At 29.6% G+C, this 22778-nt stretch overlaps 2 protein-coding genes across 2 annotated transcripts; both read right to left on the minus strand.

Annotated features, from left to right (window-relative positions):
• Positions 1-7073: 7073 nt before the first annotated feature.
• LOC101266226 (uncharacterized) lies at positions 7074-12853 on the minus strand. Its single transcript, XM_004240355.4, has 11 exons — positions 12313-12853; positions 10509-10627; positions 10281-10400; positions 10052-10139; positions 9266-9357; positions 9090-9194; positions 8847-8956; positions 8394-8481; positions 8263-8298; positions 8086-8172; positions 7074-7400 (listed from the first exon to the last, which is right to left on the minus strand). The coding sequence occupies exons 1-10, from the start codon at positions 12728-12730 to the stop codon at positions 8089-8091; spliced, it is 1260 nt and encodes a 419-aa protein (XP_004240403.1). The 5' UTR covers positions 12731-12853; the 3' UTR covers positions 7074-7400; positions 8086-8088.
• Positions 12854-13688: 835 nt separating this feature from the next.
• LOC101266519 (internal alternative NAD(P)H-ubiquinone oxidoreductase A1, mitochondrial) lies at positions 13689-17619 on the minus strand. The gene is made up of 8 exons (XM_004240356.5): positions 17127-17619; positions 15997-16210; positions 15539-15699; positions 15388-15453; positions 15107-15267; positions 14855-14969; positions 14383-14562; positions 13689-14053 (listed from the first exon to the last, which is right to left on the minus strand). Exons 1-8 carry the CDS (start codon positions 17562-17564, stop codon positions 13901-13903), a joined length of 1488 nt encoding a protein of 495 aa, XP_004240404.1. The 5' UTR covers positions 17565-17619; the 3' UTR covers positions 13689-13900.
• Between the last annotated feature and the right edge of the window lie 5159 nt (positions 17620-22778).

Here is a 22778-nt window from a genome sequence, read left to right on the forward strand (position 1 = left end):
GCGTGAATTTGTTATAACATGGGAGATGCCATTTTATACACAACAAGTAGTTTGAACTTTTACTCTTTTTGTTTCGATATGGGACTTTCTATTTGTTCCCTTTTTTCTCAAATTTTTCAATAATGTGATTCCTTTCTTGGTGATAATTAAAAATAATTGTTGCACCAAAATCAATATCGATAATTTTCAATTAATTTGAAGAGTTCATTTAACTTTGTAATTGCTTGGTATCCTCCTTTGTGAGTAAGAGATTTGTTTAGATCAATATGCAAATTTCGAAGGTGAATATAGTATTTAAAGATAAAATCTTTGGAGTATAAATTTAATGATGTAACATGAGGGTGATGTGGAAGTGAGGTTTCAGACTTAAAATAACTATGGAGGCATCAAGATGCTAAGACACAATATAAAGATATGAGAGAATGTGGTAAATATGAGTTGGGAAAGTTGTGAGTATCTTCGAAAATCAGTTTAAATTTATATCAGGAAGCTTGATTATAAAAGTTATTCATTTCGTAAGAAAAATGGTGGAGAAGTATAAGGAGAGAAATAAGGACTTACACATATGATATTCATCGACTTAGAAAAAACTTGTGACAAAGTTACTATGAAGGTGCTTGGAGGCTAGAAAATGTATATGTTGCATATATTAGATCGAAAAAGGACATGTATGATGGAGCTAAGAACCGAGTACAAATAGTAAGAGGAAACTTAAAACACGTTTTTGTGTTGATAGGATTGCAGTCTGGTTCGACCTTTTAGCCGATTTTTATTAACCATGGTGATGGACGTATTGATACGACATAATCAAGGTGAAATGTCATGGTATATGTTATTTGGTGATGCTATAGTTCTGATTGACAAGACTCACAATAGAGTTAACGTTAAGTTAGAGGTTTGGAGACAAGCCTAAGAGTATAATGAGTTTCGGTTGAGCAAGATCGAGACTGAATACTTGGAATGCAAGTTTTGTGATGTGACATATGAGGTTGATGTGGAAGTACGACTTGATACAAATGTCATCCAATAGAGATGTAATTTAAAAAAATCTTACACCGATTATCCAAAAAAATGGAGAGATTGACGAGGATTTCACCCACCGTATTGATGCATGTTGGATGAAATTGAGGCTTGTATTCAGAGTCTTTTGCGATAAGAATGTATTATTTAGACTCAAAGACAAATTCTACACAGTGGTAGTTAAACCAACTATGTTGTATAAGAAGGACTGTTGACTATTTAAGAACTCTCACATTCAGAAGATGAAAGTGACAAAGATGAAGATATTATGATGGATGTATGAATATACTTGAAGAGATAAAATTAAAAATGAGGTATTTGAGACAATGTTGGCGTGACTTTGATGGAAGACGAGATCCCAGAAGAAAGGTTGCGATGATCTGGGCATGCATAAGGGGATGCACGAATGCCCCAAAGCGAAGGTGTGAGCAGTTGATTTTGGATGGATTCAAGAGAGATAGTTGCAAACCAAAAAAGTATTGCGTTGATATTATTAGACATGATAATATGCAGTTACAATTTACTGAGGGCACAAATTAAGATAGAAAGTTAGTGAATAGGAGCATCCCTACTAGCAAGTAGAAATGCTTTTTTGTTGCCCTTACTAGTAGTCGTATGACTACTCTCGTACTTTCTTGTTCATCAATTTTTATAACTATTTATCATCATCTAGTGTAATTTATTCACAAAATTATTTTGTCGTGGTATTATTGTGTTCCTAATTGTTATTTGTCACTATCTACTGGCTACTGTATTTTCATTATGTCTTTTTCCAGATTATTTTTATCATGATCGAAGGTCTATAGAAAATTGTGTTTCTACTTCATTTCTAAAGTAAGAATAAAATTACTTACATTCTATCCTTTCAAAACCGAACATGTAAAGCTACGCTAAATATATTATTATTATTACATATAATGTGGATCCCAAAATACAGACTTGTAGATACCTATATGGTTGAATTGCTAAAATAATTTGCTCCTGTATATAAATAAATATTGAAAGTATTTATTTAAATTCATGTACCTATCTTTCTAGCAAAGACATTTAAAGGAGACTTCACAACTCCGATATATCCTTCGTCTCATATTAATTGTCTTTTTTCCTTTACACGACTTTATAGTCCTCTTTAAAAATCTTTTTTTAAAAAAAGAAAAGAAAATTTTAAAAAGTGAAATATAATTTTTTTAAAAAAATTAATTCTCTTTTAATTTTATAAATTAATAAATAATTTAAAAGAACGATTTTTTTAAAATGTCATAAATAAATATTTCATCTGTCCCTAATTATTTATTCATTTTTAAATTAACACATCTATTAATTAAAAAAGTAGAAAAATTAAAAATTAAGATTTTTAAAAAATGTACCTTTTTAAAAATAATTAACTAAGAATATAATAGAATTTCTTTTTATCTTTTTTTTTAATCTTTCAAAATATATAAATAATTAGGAATAATTAAAAACAAAAAATAAAGACAAAAGAAAAATATATAGTAAATATAAAAGAGGGTATACCTTTTTTAATTTCCAACTTGGTGTACTCAAAGTCCCCACAAACTATAAATATTGAGACTGTTTTTCTTTACATATTAATGACATTTAATATCATTTGCCCCATTAATCATTTATTTCAGAAATTATTTCCAAATTTATCATAAATAAATTATTTATGGGATACTGACTCTTGCTATGGTTTTGTCGCAATTTCTTAGGCCTTTGTTTTTAGATTTTTAAGTCATTTAATTCACCATCTAATCATGCAAAACATTAATGTAAAAATTATTGGTATATGAGTATTTATACTTTTGTATATTATTCCCTCTATTTTAAAATAATTAAATTGTTTAGTCAATGCATATTTATTAAAAAAAAAATATTATTTTTCACTTTTATTCTTTGAGCAATTTACTTGTTTTGAACTAAGAATTTTTTATTTATTTTAAGAATTCACTTATTTTGAAATGAAGGGAGTATGTAAAATAAATTAAAATGTCATATAGTTTTGTGATCTTAGTTAATAAGCATGCGGAAATTGAAACTAACATATTGTCAAAGGAGGAAAAAACATTTTTTTAAAATGGAGTAGTAAAAAAAAAAGCAAATTGAAATAGATGAAATAATATTTATTATATATATACTCCTAACACATCCATATTTATTATATCGAAAATACATAACTATTCCATTGAACTATGATAGAAATTTTAAGGACATATTTTTTCTTTACGAAATTTTTATTATTTCACTTAACTTATTTTTCTCTATATCTTTGCACCTTATGTGCTAACGTGAAACCATTATTTTGAATTTCAATTGTAAAGGATTATGTCGTATTGTTTTCTCATATCTTGGTAATCATTAAAAATAAATGTTCATAATCACCGTCTCTAGTTAGCAGAAGAAACTTACAATATCGTAACTACTCATGCTTATTATGACCGATTGATCTTTTATTATGCTTATTTTGACCGATTAATCTTTTATTATGCTTATTTTGACCGATTAATCTTTTATTATGCTTATTTTGACCAATTGATCTTTTAATATGCTAATTTCAATAACTTTAATTTTATTCATACAAATCTTCTTTTTGTTCGTGCCTTAAATTTAGAGATAGAGTTCGAATGTGTCAAATTTTGCTTCGGCTTAAAGGGAATAGATTGACACTTTAATTTTTCGATGTTGCCAATAAATAATGTCTCCAACTCTATAAATAAATTTTTTTAAGATAACTTTGAATATTATCACTACGAAGATATTCAAATAAAAGTTGAACCTAAAATTGTGGAGTACTCAATAAAGAGTAACTCCTTCAAAATAGGCGTATCTCACTATTTGCAATGCACACACGTTATTTTTTCTTTAATGAAAATTGAAAAGTTGATGAAAAAGAAAAAAAACCGGAAAGTGAAAAATAAAAAATAAATTTAACGGTATTAAAGAAGTGTAAATGGATAATGGATGTAGAATTTCATTAAAAGTTAGACTGTTTTGAGAAATAAAATTTTAATGCAAAATTTGCTTTCTAAATATTGACATTTTGACATTTTTAATAATTATTTTAAAGTGTAAATGTTTTTATTAATTAAGTTAGGGATCGCGACTAGTTTGCTAATTTTTCCATTATTGATTAGGAATAAATTTATGTGTTAATTTTATATATATAAAAAAATTGTTTATAATAAAAGTATATATATTTTGTAAAAACTTATTATTACATTCTCTTTAATCTTATTTAAATAGAAGAATTCAAGAAAAAAAATATTTTATTTTCTTACACTCTTTAGAATAATATTTATACGAAATTTAATCAGGGGAGTATAATACATATTATACACTTTTTATTAAGTTGGGATTCTGTTTCACCGAGTTTTTCTAGCAAAATTTCTAATGAGCCAACTAGTAATGCGTATTATCAAATTTATTATCTTTTTTCTTCATTGAAATTTTTATATTAACATTTTAACGAGACACGTCATTTATAGACATTCGAAGGAGTATATTATGAAACACAATATATACGTGTCCATTACATCACACAAATTAAATACACTACTCCTCACACTTCCATAACCTCATCTGTAATCTTTCCATGATTTCAATGACTAATATCATGTTTTTTAATATAATCCAAACCCTAGGGAAAAGAAATATTATTCTTTTTTATTTTAACATTAATATTAATTACTTATATTTAAGTATTTTTTAGAATCTAAAACTATCCACCAACTAATAATTCTTTCTTAAACAACATACAAAGTTTGAAAATAAATAAATAAAAAAAAATAAAAAAAAATAACAATAATTATTTTAAAAGTTACAATAAATAATTTGAGACGAAGCTGAAACGAGATCGGAGAAAGTGAAACAAAATAGAGTCTTTATTTATTTTTATGGTTGGTGGGACTTCAACAATAGTACAATACTAGTTCAATGTTGTTGTAAGATCACCTTTTAAGGGGCCGTTTTGTACCAAGATCAATAATATAGGAATTAGTAATGCAGGGGTTAGTAATGCATGAATTATTTTTATCAAGTGTTTGATAATTATTTTTTATCTAATTTTATGTGTGGTTTAAATGGTTACACAAAATATTCTTTTCAATTATACCTAGAGTTATATGAAATTTTCTATTTTATGTAATTGAGTCAAGATAGATAATTAACGGAGAATATTATTTTTTATAACATTTTTAACTAGCTAGGAGAATAAAAATTTTATTGTCATGTTCACTATTTTCTCACTTAAATTATTTGAGAGTAAGTAATTTTTATCTTAATAAATTGGAGTTAATATCTCAAAAGGTCACACAACTGTAATGATTTATAGAGAAAATTTATTAAACTTTGTTTTGTATCAATAAATTTTAAAAAAACTCTTTATCATAAAATAAAAATATAAAATAAATATAGCAAAATAAATTAAACTATTTTTATACTCGAGGTGTATGTGTGTGTGTGTCTATATATATATACACACACACACACACACAATATTTAACTTATGAATTGTTCTTTAATTCATACATCAACATTAGCATATTAGTCGGATTATAATATTTTATATTAATAATAAATAGATTAAATAACTCATATTTTAGAAACAAAAAGTTATATCTAAATAATAAAATTTGTAAGCTAATTTATTTAAATAAATTTATTAGTATAAATATAAATATAAAATAAATAAAATTTTAAAAGGATTTGAGAGGGTATTTTGGTCTTTACCTAAAATAATCCTATGGTATTAGAGCTAATTCCACATAGGTCAAAAAGAGGTAAAAAATTACTTATAAAATAAGTTCAGGGGTAATAGAACCTTAGTATAGTATAAGTGTGTCTCTGATATTTCGGACATAGGTTGAGGGGGTACTTGTGCATTTTCCCAAAAAAAAAGTAAAATAATATAGGTAAAAGTTCTGATAAATATTCTGATCAAAAGGATTTTTCCAAAAGAATTATTTTTATCATATTATTCTTATTAATTGATCTTTACTATTAAGTCTTGAAAATAAATAAAAAATATTAATGGTAAACTATAAAGAAAAAAATTATTTTTTCTTGATAAGTTAAAAGGCACAAGTAAAAGTTAATGAATCCTAAAAATAGTGAACAAATAAAATAAATAAATTACCTAATCAAATAAATGGAATTGGTATCCTAATCACTATATATTTTTCTATTTTTATTCTTAAACAGGATTGTTTCAACAAGATTGAACGTTTATAATCAACTTTATAGAAAGATTGTACTCTCTCTTTCTAATTGACATATATAAGCTAGATAATAATAATATAATCAGCATAATTATATAAGTGAGGTCTAAAGAAGATAAAATATACACAAAACTTATAAATGAAAAAGGTAAATCATACAAATTTTGAATAACTTTTTTTTAGAGATAATTGTATAGAATAACACACTAATAATATAAAATAAATATAATAGCTATCATTTGATTTATTTGTGTCCCATAACAAACTGTTTGTCAGTTCCTCTCTCCTTCATATTCTCGCTCCCCACTCTCCTTCTCTCGATCGCTTGCTTCGCTCGCATCTCTCGCTTTATACAATAGAATTGTATAAATTGTGTTTCCGATTGTCTAAAGTGAGAGAAAATTGTATATATACATGCAAAAACATATATCTCCGTCTTATACACGTACTTTCCTGCTCAAGTCTCTTTTATCTTTCTCTCTTTCTCGTTTTATACAAATTCAAATTGTATATAATTTCTCTCTTTCTCGTTTTATACAATTCGATTTCATTTTATATTTCCTGCCCAAGTCTCTTTATCTTTCTCCCTTTCTCGTTTTATACAAATTTAAATTGTATATAATCGTCCTACACTTATAATTATACAATTTGTTTTATATACTTCGTTTATACACTTCTACAATTCTTTGCCCAATTCTCTCTTTCTTGTTTTATATGATTCACTTCAACACTTCTACAATTCTTTGCCCAATTCTCTCTCTTTCTTGTTTTATACAATTCGCTTCAATTGTATATTTATAACAAATTATACATATATATGTTTGCTATGAAACGTAATTATGCAAACTTTGTTATAGCATGCAAATATGAATTTTATGTTTGCTATATGTGAAAGTTACATTTTTTTTAATAAATACATAAGATTTGACATTTTTGGAGTACTTCAAAATATTCAATAACAACCAATTTCATCAACCATCAATCACCAAGGAATAAGGATGCAGTGCAGCGGATGGGTCCTCTCATCACTTGAGGTTTCCGTTTCGAGTCCTGGGTATGAAAAAAGTCATTGGTAGGAAACGCTTCCCCCGAATGGGCTCTACGCAGCGAGAATCCAGATTAATCGAGCTCCAAAGCAGGTAACCAGACACCAGATGGAAAACCCTTAAAATAAAAGACAACCAAGTTCATCCAATCCAGACTTCAACAATGTCAATGGATTTGCATAGCTATACAACAAATATAACACAGAAAAATGTGCAGAAACACTACATTCAAACACATAGATCAGTAAAAACTCACGAAACGAAACACCCTCCATATTGCAATTAGTGACTAAACTACATAGTAATAAGCATGAAACGTCCCCCGACCCCCCACCCCCACCCCGTAACTAAATAACAAACACTACGATATCCACAAAATACAACGTACAAGCTTGTGATGTTAAGATTAGTAATGAAAGACCCGTAATGTTTCAACAATAATAATAAGAATAATGTTTTTATAAGTAAAACAATCACACATATTTTCGAATCATCATTAAAATGTCAACATAGATAAGTTCCAAGAAGAAAAATGAGTATTTGTTGGTTTTTTGTTTATGGGATTTGGGGTTTGAGATTTAGAAGTTGATAATAGATAATGCAAGTGGTATGGTATAAACTATGGGCTGCTTATAAATCTGTTACAGCCTGACTATATACCTATCATAGACCTAAATCTTAGTTCTACTGCCTATTAATAAAACAAGCCAACTTAGAAGATTGAAGCATATTAAAACCAAATCGAAATCGAACACTCAAAAATTCTAGACTGTGTCACTGAAAACATAAAGGCAGAGGATTACCATTTATGGTTTCACAAACCGAGCAATCTTGGAAAGCACTGTTCTTAAACTTCGGATACCAGCTCCAGATTTTGAGCTTACCATCACCTGAATAAAAGTGAAAAACAAAAGGTACCATTTTTGTAACCAAAAATGCACCAAAACTCAAACTAAAGCTAAAAAATGTGCAATGCTTACCGCAGGCTGAACAACAGACTTGTTTGCCTTGAGTTTCTGCAAGATAGTGCATGTACAATGATCAAGTTATGGGGATACTTGAAAAAGATTAGAATTTAGATTAAAGGGACATGACATTTTTCTAAGTTCACCTCTTCAATTTGCATGGCTCGTCGTGCCACATCTATTGGGAAAACCGTGTCTGTCTTGGTTAAAATGATCTGGTATTTCGTTTGAGCTCTGTACATTACGACAGAAGATTATAACCTCAAATCAGCAGCAAGCTAACAACTATGCAAAGAAGAAAGAGTTTTCTTGAATTTTTTAAATATCTTTCCATCCTGTGAGAAGGGGGTGTATAATATATACCATAACTAATTGAGAAAAGACAAATTTAAAAGATAACATTCTATTTCTTACTCTAGAAAAATAAAGTCTCCTAAAACAATGCTAATTAATTAACACAATCAACACTTACATAGGCATGTGATGACCAAATGTACTATATAGGCCAGAGAATAGGCGACAATTCTATCTAGCTAACTCCAATATTGGACAGATGACCTTTTTATCTTTTAATAGGTAGGAAAGTAACTTCTTTGTACCTCTCCATTAAATCAACAAGCTCATGATCCGTTTGTTTCATGCCCCACTTTGTATCAATCAAAAGGCAGACTCTCTTTAGACCAATACGAGTAGAAACATACTCTTTCACCTGCAAATTGGAGCAATCAAAGAGGCACATGTTCAAAACTAATACAAAGAAACCTGAACATTTTGTTAGTACCAACAAATGCAAGAAGTAACACGAGCAAAGCCCCGAAAGGTTAAACTAATCGCCAACTCACAAGATCCTCCCAAGCTTCTTTCACTTCTTCTTTTGCATAAGCAAAACCATATCCCGGCAAATCAACCATGCACATTTTTGAACCAAGCGTGAAGAAGTTAATAGTCTGCAGATGTGCATATTGTTATCTTACATGTATAGCAGGAAATCAACTTCTGTTCAGGAAACAAGTGTCACCTGAGTGAGGCCAGGCTTATCTGATGTCCGTACAACACCCCATTGCCTGGTCAACGCATTTAGTAAAGATGACTTTCCCACGTTTGACCTTCCTATTCCAAGGAACAAATATCATAAAAGCAGTTTCCTAATTCCCAATCACTTGAATTCTTTATGTTTAACTTGTAATCAATTGATTCTAGCACACCAAAAGCTTGTATAACAAACCAGTCCTCCAAAAAGAATGTGACATCAAAAGGGGAAAAGATGAGAATCGAACATCAGATAACTAGGATAGCAGAAACAGTTGTGAATTTCTGTATTTTAATTACAGAAATGTTTCGTAAACCAACACATCTAGATGTATCATAATGACAGTTTTACGTCAAGACTCCCAAATGTGTAAGCTTTGACAGTTAACTCTGTGGAACATGCATTATAAGGATATCACTCATTAAATGGTGTGCTTTCCAGTAACAAGCCCATGAATGCAGCTTTCAAGAGGAAGAATATTTAACGTAAATTGAATGTCAAAAATGGAAAAGAAAGGGGTAGCCCATTGCATCATTCATGCAGGTCCAGTAAGGACCGTACTCCAAGGGGCGTAATATAAGCAGCCTATCCTGACACAAGCATCCATAGTCGATAAGAAGATGGTGATATTATTTTTTTGATGAAGAGATGTTGATGTCATTTCTTACAAAACAAAAGCTCATTAGAAAGCCATAAAAGGAGGAGAAAAGGAAAGTCAAGCATTCATGCCAAGCATAAAGGAACTTAAAAAAGAGAAGGGACCGATCAGTAAACCTGCAAATGCAATCTCTGGAAGATCTGCAGGGGGAAATGACGAGGAAACCTTAGCTGCAGCGAAAAATTCCAACCTATTCCTGAACACCTATAGAAAGAGTAAGTTATAATTAAGTACAGTATACTGAAAAAAGAATATGGGCATCATATGTGGCTTCATACTATGATGAAACATCGACCTAAAGACATGCCAAGGTTTAGATATCAATTAACATGTAAATTATTGTACCGGTTCTTCAATCCGCTCCCTTTCTGAGCTTGTTGAGAAAGGAATGTTATCTAAAGGAGCAGAGAGTTCAATGTTATAGCCTGCCCTCTTTATCTGAATATCACGTCTACGACCCAACAACTGCAATACAAATTTGAGGAATTAAGACTTTAGACAAAAATACTGAACACTGAGATGTCTGCACTAATATTGGCAATCAAACAAACAAATCCTAGTCAAAGTGATTACGTTGTCTTCCACAAAAGAAAGAATAGATGGACTGGGGCATATCGCACGAAATTGTGCATTCTTCGACAGTTCAACATTTTTCGTTTTTGCTGAATCTTCTTGCTTTTCCTTATTGTTATCTGAAAGCAATGGAAATGAGTTCAGAGGAAAAGTCTTAATCTACTTAACCACAGATGATTAAGTAGATTACATGACATGAAAATAGCACGGATAAATAATTGCATAAACACGAACACTAGGAACGCCAGTTAAAAGCAAAAATAGTTCATCTCCTTGGAACACAATTGCTCCAGGACAATAAGTAAATCCTCTACCACTTATCAAAAAAGCAAGTATCAAGAATCACAGGCCATATTCTTACAGACCTGCCAATTTATTTGTTAAATAAAAAGTACTCCATCCGTTTCATTTAATATGCTTAATTTGAGTATTCGACTAGGCACATGATTTTTAAAATTAAATAAGACTTTTGAATCTTGGGGTTTAAACTATAAGTATGAAAACAACTTTTGTATCTTGTTGCATTAAACATGTCATTTCTACAAGAGAGTTATTAAGGGTAAATGGGAATGTTGGAATTAAACATTTAAGTTTTTTTTTATAGACTAAACAGGAAATGTGTTTAGGAAAGCAAGACACATGAATAGAAATGGATAGACCATGTAATGTAATTCCTTGAACAAAAATTTATACTAGAAAGCTAAGTTGCTTGAACTCTTCACTTACAGCGACGACACAGTTGTGGGTGTGGATCCATACCGGATTTGGTCAACCAATTTTGGGTACATTGACCAAAATCAACAGATAATCTTTGGACAAATTCAATGATTTTTTAATCAAAACAAAACTAAGGTGAAATTGAAGAAAATGGAGTACCTTATACATAGAAATTTCTATGTCAGGTCCTTTTCTTTATATCACCTCTTTTCAAGGATTCACCTCTTGATCAATATTTTATAATCATAACAACTTGTAAGTTTTCCACATAATGTATATCATAATTTAGACATATAACTCTAATTTTAAATATTGAAATTTTCTGTAACCGAATTCTCAAATCTGTATCTGTATCTTAAAATTAGATCATGAAGGATCAGACCTCTACATACCACCCATATCAGACACCCATACCGAGACCGAGCAACTTAGCTATAAGGCCTTCTATAAAATCAATTTACAATATAAAGTCACACATCAATAAAAGATATAGAACTGTGTGAGCTGGCTCACATCCACCGCCTTAGACCAAATAAAAAGGAGGAGAATTTGCAATAGGTTGGCACACAGCATAATACTAGTCGATTCATAATGAATAATATTAAACTTAAACATGATTAAATGGAGCATCATGGATAGAGAGAACTGATATAGCAAAACCAACTTGCTTAGGATTAATGCATACTAGTAGCAGTTGTTTAAATAGTGCTATGTTGATCGCTGATGAAAGAAAACGCCACAGATTATAGCACGTAAAGAGTGGTCTTTAACTTCCAAACTAGTACAAGCCCCGTTCTTAATCTTTCAAACAATCAAAGAAAGAATTGGTAATAATCCAAGCAAAAGATTTAAACTTTACACAACAACAACAAACCAAGTATAATCCCACTACTAGTAGTCTAGGAAGTGTGATGTGTATGTAGCCATAGCCCTCTACCTTTATGAATATAGAGAGGTTGGCCAAGCATATCAAAAATCTAAGTATATCTATTAAGAAGAGAACAAGTAGTACAAAAAATAACACAATAGCTGAAAACAGATACTACTAATCAATGCAATTGAGCTTTAGATGATTTTTGAGACTCACCTATACTTGTTACTCCATCATCAAGCCTCTTATTGGAGGTATCATGACGGTCTAATCGAATACCTCGCTTTTTCTTCTTCTTAGGCCTTTCTTCAGTTAATCCCAAATTCTTCTTGTCCTGAACCTTCTTCCTCGAAAATAATTCAGTTTTTTGCTTGCTCCCACTCTGTTTTCTCACCGTAACATTTTCTTCTCCCATTTTAACGCATTTCACTTTTCCCTCAGTATTGTTGAACTTTCTACGTTCTCCATGTACAGTATTTTTTCTAGAATTAGAAAACTTTTCTTGCGTCTCCGAATCCATTTTACGTTCTGGTTTTCTTCTATGAGAAGTTCCAATAGTTACTTTACTTTCCATATCACGTTGAGGAAAAACTTTCTTCCTTTTCCCAACGAAAATCCCAGACTTGCCATTCATTTTTTCTGTTGAAAATGGTGATGAATTGCAGAAGCTCGATGAAGAAGAAGAAGAAGATGAAAATGGCTAACTAACTATTAGTTCTGTGCCCTTTTTAACGTATTTTGGGCCCTGAATTCGGACCAGCTAAATTTCAGACTTAGGCCCAAAAGGTTATATTGGTCTGGCCTTCATTTATTCGGAAAAAAATGAGCAACTTTCACATATAATAGCAAACATAAAAATCATATTCGTATATGTTGTAATTATAGTTTGTATAATTGTGCTTCATAATAAATTTTATGTTTGATATAAAGCTTTTGATTTGTATTTTTCGCTAGATACATCCAATTTTATACAAATTGTTCAGTTTTGTATAAATTCATTGTATAATAAAATCTGTATTTGTATAATTATAAGTGTATATGACAACTGTATATGTATTTTTATTTGTATTAGTATATACACTTTTCTCTCGCTTTTATACAAACATAAACGCTTCTTATACATTTTATACCGAAATGTGTAAAATGACTAACTGTATACCAAAAATGGCTAATTGTATACCGAATCAGATGACAAAAGAAGGAAATATTTGTTGCGAATCACAAATAGAATAAATTGTGGCTATAGTGTTTAATTTGAATTAATAATTTGCTATTTCATACAATTTTCCTCAAAAAAAAAATAGTATTTAAATATTACCTTATCCTTTAAAATTTTCTACCATTTGAAAAAAGTCCCTACTCTTAGATTCATCACTTTAATAACAACGATTGTAATGTAAAAGACATGAAGTCGCTAGATAAAATGAAAGTCCACAGTTTTATTGAAAAAATGATTATAAGTCGGTTCAATCCAGTTAGATTTTTTGACCAGTTCGACTAATTTTTCATATTTTTTTGACACCCCAACATAAACCAAACAAACGAGAAAACAACCACAACAATAACAATGACAACAATGTTAAGGACATGAATTCACTAAATAAATATGTAAATAATTTTTTAAGAAAATATTAAAGTGTATATATTTACAAATACGCCGACATCATATGAAGACAATACGAAAATAAAATACATTTCTGGACGTGAAATACATCCCCGTGATCTCTACAAGCCCAAATTTGAAGCGTGATAATAGAGTGACACTGCTTGCATAAAATCCGTCACAAGACAGTGTTTTTTTGGTCTATATCCTACTTATATCACGACCAAATACTAAAGTTGTCAACCAATTAATTAGAACATAAAATTTGTTCCTTTTACTCACTACACGAGTTAAATATGCTGAACGCCAAACAAAAAAACTTGTGAATCCTGCTAGAGATACACCTTTTGCTTCCTGCAAACACAAGTTAATTTTATCGGATAATTAATGAACACATTTCTTTAAAAAAAAAAAGAACGTTAAATAGATTTACAATTAAGGTACAAAATGCGCTTAAAAACATGAAAAGTTAGGGTTCAAAATTCACCAGAGATAAAAAAAATACTGAAGTGATGCAATGCATTCTAATGTGTCTAAGCTCTTGGTCGATATAATTATTCGATATTTATGTTGGTAGGAGATATCAATAATAAATAACTTGAAATTTATTTAAAGTACATTCAAACTAGACACTACAGTAATAAAGAAAAGGAATATAGATGTAAAAAAAGAAAAAGGAAAACCTTGCTCTCTCTAAGGTCCACAAGGGCCTTGTATCTTCCAATTGTAGCCATGCTTCCCAAATGTTTATAGACAAATGGATCTCCCAAGTTAATGTTTTGTGCACAATTGGCATGTCCTCCACCTTCTTTGCCCACCTTGTTCAACAAACTTGCTAAATATTTTCCCTGCCTCTCTGCAACCTCATCAAACACAACAAACATTCTAAGACAATTTAAACACATCATTTACCTAGAAATTTTGTGTCACACACATGGGCGGAGCTAACGTTGTGGTTGTGAGGTTCGATTGAACTCAGTAGCTTAGTGTCATGACTAAAGATTAGTGAGTAAGTTGTCAAGTGTTGCACGGAGCTTTAGCGAGACTCTAAGTCCATGACATTAGGCTCAATCCTTATGTTTGTGTTACAAACAATTGTTTTTAAATGTATAAATAATCAAGCAAAATGAATTTTGATTCACAACTCATACTTACTTGGGCCAGAGCTGGAAGAACTTGTCTGCCTGTACTTTCAAGAAAACCACTACAATCACCAATTGAGTATACATCTTGTACCGATGGGACGCGTAACCATTCATCAATTCCAATCCTATTAATTCATGGAGAGTTATCAGTACAACACATATCATAAATATCCTTCGCCCCTTATCTAAGAGTCTCCGTGATTTTCTTTAAACCTCACGATGTGAACAAAGGTCGATGAATCTTAAGAAAACATGTACTTACCTCCCTTTAGCTTTTGGTATATCAAGTGAGTTAACAAAAGGTGAAGGGCCAACACCAGTAGACCACACTAACAGACCATAGGGGACGTTTGTGCCATCACTAAGAATTATCTTCTCTGGTTGCACATCTTGGACAAGGCCTCGCACAAGACGAACTCCTGACTGAAAACTGAACAAATTAATCACAACACAATCCAACAGTACAATGTTGAGTTCAGAGTTCAACATATATAGCACAAAAGACAGAGAATCACATATACATTCGATCAGTATATATCTCACCTTAGTCAACTGTTTAGTTGCATATACACGTAAACGATCATCAAAGGAGGATAATATCTCATTTGCCTGTCAATTAAAGGACACACATGTTATTTCAAGACTCAAAACACTGCTTTAGACACAATGAATATAGAAATTGAAACAAGCTTGCCTCAATCAACGTGACGTGAATGTAGTCTTTGACATGAGCATATCTTTGATGAACATCCTTCAAGATAAAATCACTAAGTTCGCCACTAAACTCAACTCCTGTCGGACCACCTCCAACTACAACGCAATGTAAGAGTCTACGCTTTTCTTCCTCACTAACTCCTGCCTCATGCATTACCAAAAGTGAGAAGAAATCAATGTTGTCCCGGATCATGACTTTAGTTCATCATACAATATAACAGTGAAGTCACAAAACTATGTGTGCATTGCTCAAAACTTACAAACGACACGATCATCACTTGCCACATGAGGCTAATTTGCATATGTATGTTCTGATCATTTGTATTTTTTTAAGCACTTCACACATAGTTTGTATAGTTGGTATGAGTTTACTGTTATAACAGGGGAAGTTTAGTGACCATACGTGAAATTTAACATTATAACGAAAACAACAAATACCAGGCACATCAGACAACATGAGATTTAGAAGTAGTTTCCTCCGTATTTCCTGAGCATGATGAACTTCACGAAGAAATGTAGCGTGCTCGTTTACACCCTTAATTCCAAATGTCAAAGCATGAGCTCCAGATGCAATGACTAACTTGTCATATGAAACATTAAAGTTCCATGGCTCCAAGGTTTCAACTCCCTCTGTCACAGTTTGGCATTGTATCTACAAGTACAACACAAGTTGCTGAAGAAACATAAAAGTGTACAATTATAGGATCTAATAAATGCCAACATACTGGATAAACAGAGGAATTTAGGTCTTAGAACTGAAATTAGAAAACAAAAAAAACAATAGCATTCAAGGTTACGACCTAGTGGTCAATGAAACCATGAGGCCTCAGGTGTATAGAGTTACTCGGTAACTATGCTGATGAGGGTAGTAGCAGCTATCATGTAGAAATAGGTAGCTGTCTATGCATACCACATATTTTATCAAAATCAATGTCATTGCACCACGTACCCTAGCTAGTGATCAATAAAGTAGATGAAAAAATCATGAGGCCTCGTATGAATAGAGTTACTTGGTAACTGTGCTGGTGGGAGGTAATAGATAGACGGTAAACAAACTAGGTGCGCACAAACTGGACTGAACATTACGATTATGGAAAAAAAAAACAATAAAAGGAGAAAACTAGGAACACCACATGTTTATCAGAATCAATGTCATTGCACCAAAGTGTGTGTCCTAATGGTCAATAAAGTGGATAAAGAATCACGAGACTTCATCTGAATAGAGTTACTCAATAACTGTGCTAATGGAAGGCAATAGGTATACAGTACAGAAACTAGGGTCTGAACATCACGATCATGAAAAAAAGAAAAACAATAAACAATAAAAGGAATAAACTAGGCATATATACCACATGTTTATCAAAATCAATGTCATTGTACCAAAGGACTTATCCCAGTGGTTGGTCAATAAAGTGGATAAAAAAAATCACGAGTCCTCATATGGATAGAGTTACTATGTGCTGGTGAGAGATAATAGGTACACGGTAAAGAAACTAAATGTGCACAAACTGGTATGAACACCACGATTATGAAAAAAGAAAAAAAAAGGGAGCAAAGTAGACACATACCATATGATTATCAAAATCAATGGCATTGCAATTAGCAAGAAAGAAATAAGAAGTTGGTTGTGTTGAAACAGCAGGTTGAATCCTTCCAATAGGTTCAGCAACAGACCTAAACTCAAGAGTACCAACACAAGTAGATGCTAATAATGGAGTGAACACCATATGATTCCTAGGTGACACACACACAACATCATAAATATTTGTATCAATGTCTTTCATTAGCCTACATCCTGCCCATCCAGAACCTAACACAACAATTCTTGGCTTTTGGTCACTTTTTGTTGCTTCCAAACCAACAACATGATGATTAGTTGAATAGTGTTTAGTGAATTGTAGAAATTGTGTTAGTAAAGGTGAGGCTAATGGAGTTATAGATTTGTAAGATGATGATTGGTTTGTAATTGTTTTGGAGATTTTGATGAGATTCTTGAACCATGGCATTGTGTCACAAAAAATAAAATGAACTTCTAGTTTTTGTTGGCAAAATATTTATTTTTATGTGACAAACAAAAAAAGAAGTATTTACTTTTAGGTAAATATTTCACATTGATGAAATAGTTTGTTCTTAGTTTTGTTGATTATGGTATCTTCTAATAAATGAAAAGAGATTAATTTTATTTAACTTGATTCTTATATTCGCTAATTAATCAGATAAGGTGTTATTTTAGTTTTGAAAAAATATTTTGCACGATTGAAATAATTTTTAGACGATATCCGATACGATTTCAAGTTTTGTTATTGCATTATTGTAGTAATATTTATGTAATTTTCAACAAACTATTAAGAATAAACTTTCTTAAAATACTATCATAATAATATTCTAATTTTATGACTTCTAAATGTTTAATTTGGTGCAAACTAATGGATAGAGAATAGGTGGCATATAACATATATACCACAAGTGGAGGGATCAAGTGGGGTCCCCATTGTAGATAAGGAGTACCCTTGAGCAAAAGGTGTTGTACCTTTGGAAGTTTAATTTTTTATTTTTTTGCAATAGAAACATTTTATTTGAGATAATATATTTTGGAATAATAGACATTTTAATTTGACATTAACTAATAACTTAATACTCCAATTTTACGGATGCAATTTTAGATATCTCAATTTATTTTTATTGTATCAGTTAGACGCCTCAACTTATAAAATAATCACGTAGGCACTTTCGAAATTATATGTCACGTTAATATTAGTGTCTACAGGACGCAATTACATAAAACTTGCATAATTGCATGCAAGTTTGATGTGTTTCTTTACAACAAAAGTTGTATACAACTTATATGTAAGTGGTATATTTTGATCGAATTCTATATAAGTAAAACTTATATATAAAATATATGCTTTGACCGGATTTGTAGATGTTTTGTAAAAAAAAAAAAACACTCTAGCTACTTTTGAAAACTTAAAACCCTAGCTAAAGCAGGTAAATATTGTCTCAATTTTGTATCTATAGGGGAAAAACTCATATATATATATATATCGCATATATACATAGTGTGTATATAGTGTATAACTATGTATAAAACATTTATATACTATAACACATTTTGTTGTATAGATTATTAAAATGGGATAACGAAGAAATGGTTAAAGGGGTTTTTTTTAGTAGCTTTGGGGGGAGAAGATAAAAGAAAGAAAAAACTAGTATCTAATTAGACATATTTCATTATCATATATACTACTATTATTTATATTTTCCAAATATTACTTAACATATTCATTAATTAAGAGTTTCTTATGTATCTTACATTTTGATACATATATTTTTACTACCAGATATACAAAATTAGAGATAGAGGTGAGCGAGATTCATATATATTTCAGATACAGACAAATCATACTAAATACACATTAGATACATAAATATATATATATATGTGTGTGTGTGTGTGTGGAGTGATTCACATGTATGTAGAATATATATGAGAGAGGTGAACGAGATTTGCTACATGTCTCAGATAATTTATTTTAAAAAAATTACACCTAAATTTGATCCCGTATATCTCAGATACATGTCTCTAGCTGTATTCGGATGCACCAAAATCTAATAATTATATACGTAATATTATAAAATAAAGTCAAAAATATATTTAAGTAATTAGCTTATAAACTAGTGAGATTTATGTAGCTCACTGAAATAAAATATTAAAAGAGATTTGGCTTCCTAAAATTAGTAGTGATCAGATTATTACCCATCCCAATATGTTCCAAACTTGAACATGCATTAATAGATCCCTAAAATAACACTAATAATTCCAATTATATATATATATATATATATATATATATATATATATATATATATATATATATATATATATATATCATTTTTTACTAACTCATTTAATAATAACACACTTAAATATTTAGCCTATCTAGTGTTGGTAGTAGTACTATAGTTTTTTATAGTTATTATTTGTTTGTTGTTTGTACTTCGACTATCATATTATTTTATCATAAATATCGTATTGTTACTAAAGGTTACTTTTGTCATTATATGCTATTTTCTATACGTCTGTCATTTACTTTTTTTTGAACGACCTCGGATGATTTTTTCCTTAAGTTAGGAGTATATTGAAAATAATTTATTTGCCTTAGAAGTAAAAGTAAGGTTTACGTATATTATACAAATAAATGACTTTGGACATGATTTTTTCTCAATTTTGTAGGAAGCTTAATAAGAAGACCTAATCGCATTCTCAGTTCGGTATCACATCACTTATGCATGATATACAGTATATATACACTAAATGTATAAGATATATGTACATTGTACATATAATATAGGTAAAAAGATCTAATATACCCCTCAACTTTATTATTTAGAGTTGATATGCCTCTCGTTATGAAAACAAATCATATATATCTCTAATGTTGTACAAATGACTCACATATAAATACTCCTATTGTTATACAAATAGCTCACATATTCATCTAACGAAAATAAAAAAAATAGTTTATATTTTTTTTTTAATTTTAATTTTAAGAAAATTCATATAGGAATATATGTGATTGTTCTAGTAAAGTTCAAGATATATTTTTATAGATAAATTGTTTTTTAAGTTGTTTGATTATCATTATTGGAGAGAGTAGTAGTTTAGCTCGAATATTAGTTTAATAATTATTAATAGATCTTAGAGTCATATTTGTAAATATTTTGGACACTTTGTATATCGATTATAAGACAAGTAAGATCTTAGCTTATAAATACTTGTTTTTGGAAGTTATGATTTAAAAATTACATTATTTAACTTACAAATTAAATGAAATAAACTAAAAATTTGATAGATGATATCATTTCTAAAACTAAAATCATGTGAACAATTGATGGTTTAATTTGTTTTCACATGCAAAGAGATCAATTATTACAAATATATGTCATGTGAGACAGCCTCATTTGTTCATTTTTCTGTTAATTATTTGCTGATAATGTTAGTTTTTGCTGACTTTGACCACTAATTAATACTCCAATTTTTCATTTATGACAAACACTTGTATTATATATTTTCCAAATTTTATATGAGCTATTTAAAATAGCAATAATATTAAATTATATCTACACCACATGGCATTTTAATTGTTGCCAAGTTGAATTGAATTATTGTCAAATATGTACAAATTCAAAATCTGTTACGCCCTCTATTACACAAATTATTGTCAATTTACAAAATTATGATTAAATTAATTTATTCATTTTACCCGTAAAAGATATTTAGTCAAAAGAGTGCATTAATAGTCTGGATAAGGCAATTAATTATAGTAGAGTATGTTAAAAAGAACTAAAGGATAAATTAACAAAAACAATTTTCGTATTTATATTTTCTTAAGAAACGTGTAAACGAGAAGATGATTAATATCCTATCTATGGAAAAATCTAAGTGATGGTCAGAAATGATATGAGCCGAAGTCATGATCGTGATACTTGTTCGATAGACGTGATTAAGAAATAAGATTATATCTTTGATATCAACTATAACTTTTGACATAATAGTAAATGCTTGATCATAACAAGTAATGATGCTAGAATCAAGATTCAGAAATAGATTTCCAAAAACAACCTATTGCATGTGATATGTGGTGTTGAGAAGGCCGAAGATTAATATTATTATGTAAAACCAACGTCCTACCTACGATTAGGGATGTATAAAATTGAATCGAAAATCGAGTCAAATCGGAAAAAAATCCGACTAGTGGTTTGGTTTGACTTGGTTTGGTTTGGTGTTGGAAAAAAAATCCGACTATATTTGGGTTAGTTTGGTTTCAACTAAAAAAAAATAACTCGAGACCAAACCAATCCGACATTATATATATAATTTTAATTTTTTATTTTATACGTAAAAATACCTATTTTAATATAATTTTTAAATATCTCTTATACTTTTCATAGTTTTTATCTTTTAATATATTTATTTCATATTTGGAAGTTAGAATTATTAATGATCTAATAAAAATTATAATTCATAATACATGTTGGTAATTATAATAAAGTTTAAATAAAAATCAAACTAATATTAATGCAAAAAGAAAATCAATTCAACACTAAGAATGACAATAATATTGAATATTTGTTTTTTTAGTTTTACGTAGATTTTGACAATTAAAATACATGATCTAATTTTACTTTCTTTTAATTTTTAGTCATGTAATTAATACTTGCTAAACTTATTTTTAGCATGATTTAGTACTTTAAATTATGACCAATTTCATTATAACTTATTAATTTGCAACATTTTTTACGCGATTTTATAATTATTTTTTTGTTGGATATTTTAGTGTCATTAATCATATCATATATTTTATTATTTTCTTGAGAAATAACTCAGATAATTGCATTTTGATAGGACTAAAGAAATATTTGATGTACAAATAATTTATATGTTTGTGTGAATACTTTACCGAAAAAATTCGAAAATCCAAAAAAATTCCAAAAACCCGAAGAAACCCGGAAAACCCCAAAGTTGAAAAACCCGAATATTATTGATTTGGTTTGATTTATAAATTTAAAAATCCGACACAAATAATCTAATTTGATATTTGAAAACCCAAACTAACTCAATCATGTACACCCCTACCTACGACGATACAAATAACAATCCACAAAGGATCAGAATAACATACACATATCCCAACTAAAAAGGGCAAAAGGCAACAAAAGAGTTGCAAATGCCTACAAAATAACAAATATGGGTCATCATGCCACTGTTGCAAAACCAAAAATCTTCTTGTGTCTAGAAACAAATTGAATAAAATTTTATAGTTAAACAAAGAAATATCTTATGCTAATTTCTTTTTTGCTATAGATTAGTGACAGGTTATAAATAAATTCTAAGATATAAAAGCTATTTAACGATAAATTAACTAGAAAATTACTCATAAATTATGTTGCTTATTTCATGTTTTCTAATAGTATGTCTTTCAAAATCATTGAGGTCCAAGACATTCCAATAATTGAGCATTTATTAAGAGTTTAGGGGTCCATTAATAACTAGGAATGTGTCTATTATTGCATATACTCCATTAATAGGGTCAGATTTCTAATATGATTTATTATTATTTTAGAGTTATATTTTATTATTTTTAAGTTATTTATTTGTTTTTTTTAAAAAAACAAACTTTATGAGATAATAATTAGAATTCAGTGACTATCTGAAAAAT

This window comes from Solanum lycopersicum, chromosome 6 (assembly GCF_036512215.1).
Source record: "Solanum lycopersicum chromosome 6, SLM_r2.1".
Taxonomy (NCBI): domain Eukaryota; kingdom Viridiplantae; phylum Streptophyta; class Magnoliopsida; order Solanales; family Solanaceae; genus Solanum; species Solanum lycopersicum.

Coding starts and splice junctions, on each gene's coding strand:
- LOC101266226 (XM_004240355.4), bottom strand. CDS start 12,730: ATGAATGGCAAGTCTGGGATTTTCGTTGGGAAAAGGAAGAAAGTTTTT. Junction 10,628..12,312: donor TGATGGAGTAACAAGTATAG/GTGAGTCTCAAA, acceptor CATTGCTTTCAG/ATAACAATAAGGAAAAGCAA. Junction 8,173..8,262: donor AGTCTGTTGTTCAGCCTGCG/GTAAGCATTGCA, acceptor ACTTTTATTCAG/GTGATGGTAAGCTCAAAATC.
- LOC101266519 (XM_004240356.5), bottom strand. CDS start 17,564: ATGCCATGGTTCAAGAATCTCATCAAAATCTCCAAAACAATTACAAAC. Junction 15,454..15,538: donor TTCACGTCACGTTGATTGAG/GCAAGCTTGTTT, acceptor TTTAATTGACAG/GCAAATGAGATATTATCCTC. Junction 14,563..14,854: donor TTCTTCCAGCTCTGGCCCAA/GTAAGTATGAGT, acceptor GTGTTTGATGAG/GTTGCAGAGAGGCAGGGAAA.